The following is an 11,245-nucleotide window of genomic DNA, read 5'->3' on the forward strand; positions in this document are numbered from 1 at the left end:
GGCAAAAATTAGGTACTATGTTGTAGAAGGTAGTAAATCTCCAAATGGCAAAGTTTATAAATCAGAATCAAATTGTTGGCTAGAAAGCTGGTATTCTTCTTGTAAAAGTGAAAATTGTTTGGATTTAGAATTTGTCTTGTGATAGTGACTCTTGGGCAGCATTGTACCCAATTTCTCAAGCGCTGACAACAACTAGGCATGGCCCAGAGAGGTACAATCTGTGCCAAGTTTCAATGAAAACGAATTTAATTCATTTTGAAAATTTGAGTGATTGAACCTAGGTTAGCTCCACCAAAAACACGCTAGCTTGCCTGGCCATGTGAGATAGGAAGACTGATTTTTGGAGCTGCTCCTTACATGTTTTGAAGATGACCATGGGTTTCCCTCTCAGATAGAACAGAGGTCGTTAAACCAGAATGGTCTAAGAAAGGAGTCATGAGTCGTAGCACAAAAAATATATAAATGGTAAAGATTTTGGGGGGTGATGGGGTGGATGGGTATGCACCTTGAGAGCTAGCTCTGAATTTGATTGTACAGAATATACACATTTTTAGGCTGGTTCTGAGGTCACTTGAAAAACAAAATTACTGGGGCCAGCCCCAATTCCAGGTACATTGAACCCCCACCCCAGAAGAATGCACTACAGAGGACAGCACCAAAGATATAGCCTGGGGAGAGTAGCAGGTCTGCCCAGACCACAGGCAAGCAAACAAAGAGGGAGAGGGAGAGAGGGAGGGAGAGGGAGAGAACTGCATCCTGGCCTGTCAAGCCTAGAGGATGACATTCCTGCTCAGAGCAGCCAATGCACAGAGAGGGCTGGCCCCACCAGGCACACAACATTGCCCCCACTGAACCACAGTGCTACTGGGGGACAGCACTGGAGACACAGGGTGGGAATTGTGCGGGGTCTGAGAGCCACACACCTATCCCCCCCACCGCCCACTGGGGCAAACCATGAAGGGAGTACAACAGCAAGGGGAGCAAAGCAACGAAGTCCCCGAGGAATACCGAAAATAGGACTTCTGTCTTGCGGGGCTTGGCATCTCATCGGACCCGATCAGAACACATTCATAAAGGTCAGCAGACAGACCTGAAACCATTTATAGGCTCCCCCCACTGTCTATCTATATAAGATAGGCAGGATTGTTTACAATCCTAAGGAGTAAACAATAGGACTGATGGTTTTGTTGGACATGGGAGAGGAGGAAGTGGGGGGAGGGGGGACAACAAACCCAGAGACAAGGGGACAACAAGAGATCTAAAATTGATGGTGAGGGGGCTATAGAATGCCTGGTGGGGTTTGATCAAGTGCAATGTAGCAAAGAGGAATTACTGAGAGCCAAATGAAGGTTGAACATGATAGTGGGACAGGAGGAAAGTAAAAGGAAATAGAGGAAAGAACTAGGAGGAAAAAGACATTTATAGAGGTATAAATATAAGCATTATATGTAAAAATGTATTAATATATAAGGGTAGTGATATAGGTCTATATATGTATATATTTATATGTTAAGTATTAAGGTAATGGACACTGGGCCTCTACTCAAGTCCTCCATAATTGCAAAAACACTTTGTTCTATTAACCTATCATTCTGTGATGCTCACCATCCAGACACGATCACTGAAGTCAAGCAAATGTGGTGAAGAAAGCTGATGGTGCTTGGTTATTACAAAATAACTATAATAACTTGGTTATTACAAAATGACTGGGACCTTAAAGGCTTGAAGTTAAATAAGTGCCCATCTAGCCTGGAAGCACCAAAGCCCACATGTAAGAAGCACACGAGCCTGTGTGATCATGAGGTGTCAACGGGAGCAGGTATCAGGCTTCGGAAGACCCAAAACAATCATATCGAAGTCAATGACCCAAAGCCCATCTGTAGACATTTGGACATCCCTCACAGAAGCGTCACCCAGAAGGGATGACTCAGCGAGGGTGCAATACAGCACTGACAAAACACACAACATTACTCTAATTCTTTAATGCTCCCCCCACCCCCCACACTATCATGACTCCAGTTCTACCTTATAAATCCAGCTAGACTCAATGCAGGTACACTGGTATAGATAAGAGCTCTGGGCACATGGAATCCAGGACAGATAAACCCCTCAGGAACAGTAATGGGGGTAGTGATGCCATGTGGGTAGGGGGACCGAGGAGGGAGAAGAGGAAGAAAGGGGAACTGATCACAATGATCAACATATAACTGCCCCCCACCCCAACCCTTGAGGGAGACTAAGAACAGAAATGTGTGTGAAGGGAGACAGTGGGCAGTGTAAGATATGAAAATCATAATTATTTATAATTTATCAAGTGTCCACAAGGTTGAGAGGGTAGGGACAGGAGGGAAAAAAGAAGAGCTGATACTAAGGGCTCAAGTAGAAAGAAAATGTTTTGAAAATGATGATGGCAACATATGTAAAAACGTGTTTGATACAATTGATGTATGGGTTGCTGTAAGAGCTGTATGAGCCCCCAATAAAATGATTTATAAAAAAAGACAACCCCAAAATACTTAGTGTTCCAAATCATGTATGATTTCCTAAGCTTCAGTTGAAATAATGTGAGAGATGTTTTTTCTCTGCATCATTAGATGCATAGGGTTGAGAGTGGCCACTGGCTGAAAGTAGCTTGCAGTTCTACTGCCCCTGATGGTGAGAGAGCCAAGGGATCTTTCCACAGCAAGGCTTCCATCACCAACACTTACTCATGGAACAGAATCAGGCACTTCCTCTTCCATCTAATTTCCCTTATTGGCGGTCACCTGGAAAGTGAGGCAGCTCTGTCAGGTGTTGACAACCCAAGACTGTGATGTTTGTCCCTGACTTGGTCAGGAACATATTTCCAAAAGATCTAATTCTTGCAACAAAGGAAAATGGACCGATTTGCTCTTAAACTCTTGGTGAATGTACTATATCTCGGGTGGTGGCTTCTATGACACAGGGCAGCTTGCTCCTTCTGTGGAATCTCAGCTCTGATAGATGGTGATCCCCGAGGTGTCAACTTTATGTTCCCAGTCAAAAGAATAAAGTAAAGTCCTACCTCACTGCCTACAGAACAGGGAACAGCTGCCCCTGTGGGTTTTCGGGTCTGCAACAACGAAAGAAGACTTCCCCGAATATGTTCCTTATGATAACTTCCTGAAGCATTTTTCCTCTTATAAGAGTAACAAATGCCCGTTCTGAAATTAACGGAAAAGCAGAACGTAACTAGACCAGTAGAAAGAAGATAATGATTTCTCCTGATTCCACCAAATTTTAACAACCATCGCAGCATTTAACATGTTTCTTTTTAAATCTTTTCCTTTGCATGTTTTAAATAGCCAAATCCATTTATTTATATGGATAAAATGCACTCTGTTGTTTTCCGTTAACATTACAGTCAACATATTTTCCCTTATCATTAAAAAATACATGATTGAATGCGTGTTATGACAGACCATGCTAGGACCTGAACACGTGCAACCCCGTCTTTTGATTTATTCTCCTCCCATCTCTTTGAGATAAGTAATAACATGATCTACCCTTCTTTCAGACAAGGATGCTGAAACTCAGAGAAGTTCAATAAGTCGACCCTTATTGAACACATTAAAGAACAAAAATGGAAGCAAGGCTCACTGCCACTGAGTTGATACTGAGTCACAGGACCCTTTGGGCCAGGGCAGGACTGCCTGTGAGTTCCCAACACTGCCATCCTGACTCGAGCAGAAAGCCCAGCTCTCTCCCAGCTGCACGTGGAACAGCTGGAATTCCAGCCCTGGGCTTTCTTATTTGTACTCCAGTCTCTGCACTCCACCTCACCATTTCTCTTGTGTCGGCCATTCTCCCGATATAACGATGTACTACACCATTGGCACATGTTTTTTTCCTGTATTTTGCTTGACATTTTTTGGATGGAATTCCAAAAGTGGAGGTTTTGGTTCAAAGAATGTAAACATATTACATATTCTTAAAATACTTATTGTGGGAAAGCTTTTATTTCAGGGAAATATTTTTCTAATATTTTCTATGACTCTGTCTTACTTTCAGCATTGCTTCACTTGACCTGTGGATTGGATTCTTCATTTTTCTCACATTAATTTGGTTTCTAAAAGGAACTCACAAGGTTTTCTTTTGTCCTTCCAGTTATACCAGCAACTACACAATTTATCTTAGAGTCTAACAAAAGTATACATTTTTTAGCCTGTGTGTTTAATAACCTGACTGCCTTTGGTGGGCAAATAGGGAGGTCTGTAGCATTTCTAGGTAATCAGACACACAGGTTGTGTTTAAGAAGTTTTAAAATTTTGAATATGAGAAAGGACTTTCAAATAAAGAATGTGAGATATTTTTTACTTAGAACAAGGTTTGATGTGAATGTACGTATTATTTTTAAAACTCAGTAAAATGACTCAGGTGCTTAATTGTTTGTAATGCCAAAGTACCATGACAGTCCCCCCCCCCCCCACTGAAACAGGTGCCTATTTTACCATCCATTCTACTTCTGTTTTGCTCAGGTCTGCCTCTTTTGGTTCAAAGAACAATCGCACGGACAATTGTACTTCAGGAAATAGTGGGGAAAGGGAAATTTGGTGAGGTGTGGCATGGAAGATGGTGTGGGGAAGACGTGGCTGTGAAAATCTTCTCCTCCAGAGATGAAAGATCTTGGTTTCGTGAGGCAGAAATTTACCAGACTGTTATGCTGCGACATGAAAACATCCTTGGTTTCATTGCTGCTGACAACAAAGGTATATATTCCATCTAATTGGGTCCAGCAAGTAAGCGTGTTATGCCTGCTATCAGATGAGAGCACATAAATTAAACTCTGTATTAATAGGAAAAGGCCCTAAAAAAGTTTGTGATAAAAATAAAAAGATAATGGGACATTTTGAAGGCAAAAAAGTTTTGAAGACTTTGCAAAGTCTGTGTCAAAATGCACTTTTCCTGTTGTGGAGAATAATGTGTCATATGAAATTATGATGATTGTGGTAGTTACATAATTTCATGTCAACTTGATGATATATAAAGTGTAGGGGTGGTATTCAACCTGTCAATCAGGTCACCGCCTGATGGTATCTCCTTGTGGGCATGGCCTTCTCATGAGCAGTGCCCAGGGAGACCTCTGCTCTCTTTTTCTCTGCCTTCACCCTCCTGCTGGTGGACCCTGGTTCCTGCCAGAACCCTGGAGATGTGTCCACGACCATTGGTTCCACAAGACATTGCACCTACCAGCCTGTGTTATTTCTGCATTCTGCATCATTGCATGTGGCTGCGTGAGTCCGAAGAAGGACTTATGGACTAGTATCAGACTTACGGACTTGAGTTGAACTGGGCTGGGATGTTTATAATTAACTTCTTGATATAAAACTCTTTCTTACTCATATATGAGTGTCACTGGATTTATTCCTCCAGTCAACCCGGCCTAACACAATGATACTACATAAATACTTGCTGACTCATATGTTACCAGAACCAGCCAATCACAATGGAAAACAGAGCTGGACCAGCCCCTGGGGAAAAGGCCTGCAAGGTTTTACTTCTTTGGTTACCGAGCGAAGAAGCAATCTGGAAGTGTCTGGGAGGGTAGTGGGAAGACTTTGGATTCTGGGCAAAAGAGTGCCATTTGGAGGTTTTAATGAATACCTGTTAACTAGCGAGGAGAAAAGTATTTCCGATCGATACAGGCCAAGCTGTAAATGCCCCCTGAATACTCACTCTTGCTTGAACTGCACTTTTCCTCTGTATAACAGGTTTCATTTCCATGACTCGGGTTTTCAATGAGCATTATCTCCTTAGCTTGTGTTAAGAGTGGCAGCAGGCAAGACATTTTTAGTGAATTTTTTGTTCATGTTTCTTTATGCATCGTTTATATTTTAAGGTTGAATGCTGAGCCCCCAATAGTATTACTGTTTGAGTTTCATGGAGCTGACAGAGCATTAACGTTCAGGTATTTAAATCAGTGCTCATAAAATATCTATCCTTGAGTAACCCAAGTACAAAATTTGTGCATTTTCCGTCCTCTTTTTCTTCCATAGCTTTACTCATTTCATTGTGCCTTTTAAAATGTCCTTTCAAAAAAGAAATAGGGAAAAAGCAAGAAAACCTCAATCCAGCCCTTATTTACTTATTTTTTCCTACTTCATATGGTAGTACACCAAGAACAATTTTGATGAGGCAGACAACATACTATTTATCCTAAAAAGGTATGAAACAATTTATCTACGGTCATCAGGGATCCAGTCGGACTTAACCTGAGGAAATCCCAACCCCACAGTTATTTTTATTTGGTATAAAGTTGATCATAAAGTTACTCACTTGTAAATAGATGGTTGGGAAAGGCTTAGCATTTGTTTGTACATTTGGGCCATCATTATGTTTGCTAACGAGTTTTCTTTCCTGATTTAGTAGGGTCCTGGGAGAAGAAGGAGCCCTGGTGGAGGAGTGCTTGCTGGTGGGCTGAGAACCGTGAGGTCCGCAGTGGAAACCGCCAGCTGCTCCAAGGGAGAAAGATGGGGCTTTCGATGCCTGTGAACATTTACAGTCTCAGAAACCCACAGTGTCCTATGGGGCCACTGTGAGTCGGCCTCCACTCAATGGCAATGAGGGGAAAGTGAATAAAGGGAGATTGGCATACAGTCTTTCAAAATTGTAGCTCAATATACTTTGAAACTAATATGGACTATTGAAAATGTGACTTTTTCTCATTTAACTAGTACGAAATTTCATTTTCCCTTATCTTGGGCCGAATTATCTAAGGTTCAAAGCTGAGTTTATATGAGCTCAAACTTTTCACAAAGGTGTCAAAGCTGTCGTGACTATGGCTATGTGGACCATCTTGGTGTGGTTGAATTAATCATATTATTTATCGGATTACAAAATAGCATGCTCAAAAGAGCTCAGATAATGATTTTTATTCTGCTGAGTTTAATCTTTGATGTTCTTACTTTAAGAACTAGGATGTGTGTGACCCAAGCCAGGGCATTTTTAATTACCTCATGTGCATGTGGAAGTTGGATACTGAATAATAAAGACGGAAGAAAATGGATGCATTTGAATTACAGTGCTAGCGGAGAATATTGCAACACTGTGGACTGCCAAAAGAACCAAGAAATCTGTCTTGGAAGAAGTACAGCCAGAACACTCTTTAGAGGCAGAGATGGTGTGATTTTGTCTCCCGTACTTTGGACATGTCAGGAGAGACCAGTCCCTGGAAAAGGACATCATGCTTGATAGAGTAGAGAGGCAATGGAAAAGATGACCTTGGACACTACGGATTGACACAGAGGCTACAACAAGGGGCTCAAAGTTAGGAACAATTGTGAGGATGGCCCAGGACCAGGCAGTGTTTTTATCTGTTGTGCAGAGGGTCCCTTTGGGTCAGAACTGACTTGGGTGCACCTAACAATGACAACAACAACCACCACTTTTGTGAGATCCTTACATGTCCGTGGCAGTAGGAATGATGACATGTGACATTACTTTCATCTGCATGCATGCTATCTTTTGCAAGACTTACGGTTACACTTTTTAGTCATCTTCCTGATGACAGCGCTGACATGACGGTAAAGATGGCCAAGTTGGAAGAGAGATCTCAGGAGGATTCGTTTTGTTATGTGGTCAGTTCCTTGGCGAATGCCATCCTGTTATGTTGACCCTGGCAATTCTAGGAGCCATTATTGTCACCTGGACTAAGAACACATGTATTTGAGTAATGAGCAGCTCATCTTCATAGCGCACCTGACAGAAAGTGCTTTTTAACAAAATGTTCATTATAGTCTCCTTTCCCTGAGTGTCAGAACACGTCAGAACTACCCTGCACTTTATTCCAAAGGCTAACTCAACTCTGGGTACTTGAAAACATATTTAAGCTGATTAATTTTTGGATAAGTAAAGGATGTTATTTGAAAATACCTAGTAGCTGTGCTTGACACTGAATATAAACTTTTGGGGAAAAGGATCAACTTCATCTTTGGAAAGGTTAAAAGTTTTTGACAGTGATAATATTTGGCCAAATGTTTTATATTTTTGATTTTTCTTAGTAAAATCTTCTTACAGGTTCACAATAAATTGCAACCCAACCCTGAGACTAGATGCATTTCTCAGTGGTTTCTCTTATCGTATGGTTGCTATTGCCAGTAAATATTAGCATAAAAACTCCAATCTCATTGCCATCATGTCAATATTGGCTCATTACGACACCCTATGACTGTTTATGAGACTGTAAGTGTTTATGGGAATTAGAAGCCCAGCCTTTCTCCCAAAGAGCTGCCGGTGATTTTGAACTGCTGACCATGTGAATCGCAGCTCAAAGTGTAACCATAACCCAACCAGGGCTCCAGTAGATATTGGTATTGAGAAGATTGAAATTGAATTATTTTGTAGCTAGAATCATTGCTTCATGGGTACAAATACCAGCAAAGCTATTATGGGTGCAATATATTAACAAAGCGTCTTGGTGGCGCAGCAGTTAACTGCTCAGTTGATAACCGAATGACTGGCAGTTTGAGGCCAGGCCCTGTCGATCTGCTCCTGTCAAGATTTCTTCTTGGAAACTTTGGGGACAGCTCTACCCTGTCCCTTGGGGCCACTATGAGTTAGAGTCAACTTGGTGTCATACAACAATAGCAATAACAATATAGCAACATCTTTAGGAATTCTGGGGTTTTGTTGTTGTTGGCCTTGATTTATTTTTAAAATCTTTTTATTGCGATTTGGATGAAGGTTTACCCTGAAGGTCCTGAGCATTTCCTAACTTAAACTGCTAAGATTATCACTAAATGAATTAATGTTGCTTTATCACAGTACAAAGTCACTTCAATCACTGGCAATTGTTTCTTTGGCCTATATGAACAGCAATAAAATGATTTCTTCCCCTAATTTGGCAGCAGAAATGGGTAATGGTCACACAGCATGATCAATGCAATCAATGTCATTGAACTGAACCTGTAAAAACATTGAATTGGCAAATGTTGTTTTAGTCATATTTTTCCACAATAATTTGTTTCCCCTGACAGATAATGGAACTTGGACTCAACTTTGGCTTGTGTCAGAATATCATGAACAGGGATCTTTGTATGACTATTTGAACAGAAACATAGTGACAGTGTCTGGGATGATTAAGCTGGCACTTTCAATAGCTAGCGGGCTGGCGCACCTGCACATGGAGATTCTTGGTACCCAAGGTATTTAGTCTCTTTCTAATTTATTTTTCTCCTTGAGTATGCGAATAGAAACATTATCTTGTATTTTGGTGTTTGGGTATTTCTTAGTTTATTATAACTAACTATCAATTTAGAGAAACACAAAAGTTACTTTATAAGCTGACAGTTTTGTTATGATTTGGTTAGCTCTTGCCATGAGGAGACTCCAGTTACTCACAGCTTCATCTTTGCCATTTAGCTTACATGTCTGGGGAGTCTTTCTGTGGGGGTAAATCATAGTTAGAGGATCCAATGATGTAAATGTTTATCCTTGTATAAAAATAAGTGGAAAAGCTAAGGTGGCCTTAAAGAAAAAAATATGCGGCATGTACTTGGAAGCCATATAAGACCCAATCACTTTTCTGTTTATTGTGTTAATATCAAACTTTAGTGGAAGCAATTGTATTCAAGTTGTCACTAATTCTTAAAAAAATATTGAAAATCTCTCCAATTTTTTTGTATATAAATATCATATCTATCTATTAATATTTGCCATGTTAGAAATAAAATGGAAAAATTTTTTAAAGTAACCACAGTAATACTAAGTAAACACCAATCTAGTTTTCTTAGTATTTTATTTTGTAATGCCAACACTTTAATGAAAATAACAATTTTCTTCTACAGTTTTATAAATCTCATTTATGTCTGGATTTTTATATCTTCTAGATTCAGGTTTTTTATAATACTTTGTTTTGGTTGGAGTCTATGAAGAAAAGCTGCCGCAGAGATGTAGTTGGGAAAGGGTTTCCAAGAACCCCTCTTTGAGTCATAGTTAAGAATCACTGGTCTGAAGTAGCAGAGGTTTGAAGTGGTTCATCAGCAAATGTTCATTAGTGCCCACCACATGCCACGGAGAAGGTCACTGTCCTCAGGCAGCTTACAGTCTATATTGGAGCAACAGATAATACATCCACGCATACATAAAGGAGATCATTTAGATCACGAAAGTCACAGTGAAGGGAGTAAGATGGAGTATGGTGATGGAGATGAGGGGGGCTGTCAGGGAAGAGTTTTTTGAGGAGGTGATATTTATCTTAAAGAGACTTGATATTCATTAAAAAGCATGAATATTATTTCCTTCTGTTTCACAGGCAAGCCTGCTATTGCTCATCGAGATATAAAATCAAAAAATATCTTAGTGAAAAAATGTGAAACTTGTGCCATAGCTGACTTAGGGCTGGCTGTGAGGCATGATTCAGTACTGAACGCCATTGACATACCTCAGAATCCTAAAGTGGGAACCAAGAGGTAAGATGAATTACTTCAGTAATGTATAAGGCCTCTGCTTACCCTCAGGCCAAGTCTCACTTGTGGGAACCCCATGTGTGTCACAGTGGAATTGGGCTCCATAGAGTTTTCGATGGCAAATTCTTTGAAAGTAGATAACCAAACCTTTCTTCTCAGAAAACAGGGTGGACTTGAACTTTCAACCTTTTTGTTAGCAAATAAGCACATTAACTGTTGCATCAACCAGGGACTGTGTATAAGATGTAGAACTTCCCAATAAGCATGGATTCCTGGGATATTGTATAGAGGGGTTGGATCAGAATGGCAAATCATTAGGTCTAAGAAAGAAGTTTCTAACGGTCCTCAAGAGATGAGTGGTCACAGCGGTTATAAAACAAGGAGGAGTGTTTGACTGTGTAGAATGGTGGAAGAGCTGGAATTATGTTAGGTTGAGAGTGCACATACCATGAATGCACTTGACCCTAAATTGGAAAAGAAGACATCAATAGTGTATAACTTCCCCAAAGCCTTTATAGCTCAAAAATGAATGGTTAGTATGAACATTTGTGACCCAAAGGGATCACAATAGGAGTGCCTGGATAGAGTGGAAGAAAAAATGTACAACAAAACTCAAAATAATCAAAAAGGTCATCCTTACTGGCCTGGTGGACACTGAGGGAACTCCTGAAACTATGTCCTATAGACACCTGTGTGAGCAGGGTTCTCTAGAGGAGCCAGACCAGGACACTTATGGATAGATGATAGATGGATAGATGATAGGTGATAGATAGATAGATAGATAGATAGATAGATAGATAGATAGATAGATGATAGATAGA

At 40.5% G+C, this 11,245-nt stretch overlaps 1 protein-coding gene across 2 annotated transcripts in view; it reads left to right on the forward strand.

The window, feature by feature from the left end:
• Positions 1–11,245, forward strand: part of ACVR1C (activin A receptor type 1C) — a 70,394-nt gene that overhangs the window by 47,787 nt on the left and 11,362 nt on the right. The window contains exons 2-4 of one of the 2 annotated variants that reach the window (XM_004703805.4): positions 4,497–4,727; positions 8,994–9,161; positions 10,271–10,427. In XM_004703805.4, the coding sequence (XP_004703862.1) occupies positions 4,497–4,727; positions 8,994–9,161; positions 10,271–10,427 (556 nt within the window). The remainder of the gene's footprint in view (positions 1–4,496; positions 4,728–8,993; positions 9,162–10,270; positions 10,428–11,245) is intronic. The other variant, XM_045299467.1, reaches the window with a different exon arrangement.

This window comes from Echinops telfairi, unplaced genomic scaffold, assembly GCF_000313985.2.
Source record: "Echinops telfairi isolate 266 unplaced genomic scaffold, ASM31398v2 ScPeMD7_4;HRSCAF=17, whole genome shotgun sequence".
Taxonomy (NCBI): Eukaryota; Metazoa; Chordata; class Mammalia; order Afrosoricida; family Tenrecidae; genus Echinops; species Echinops telfairi.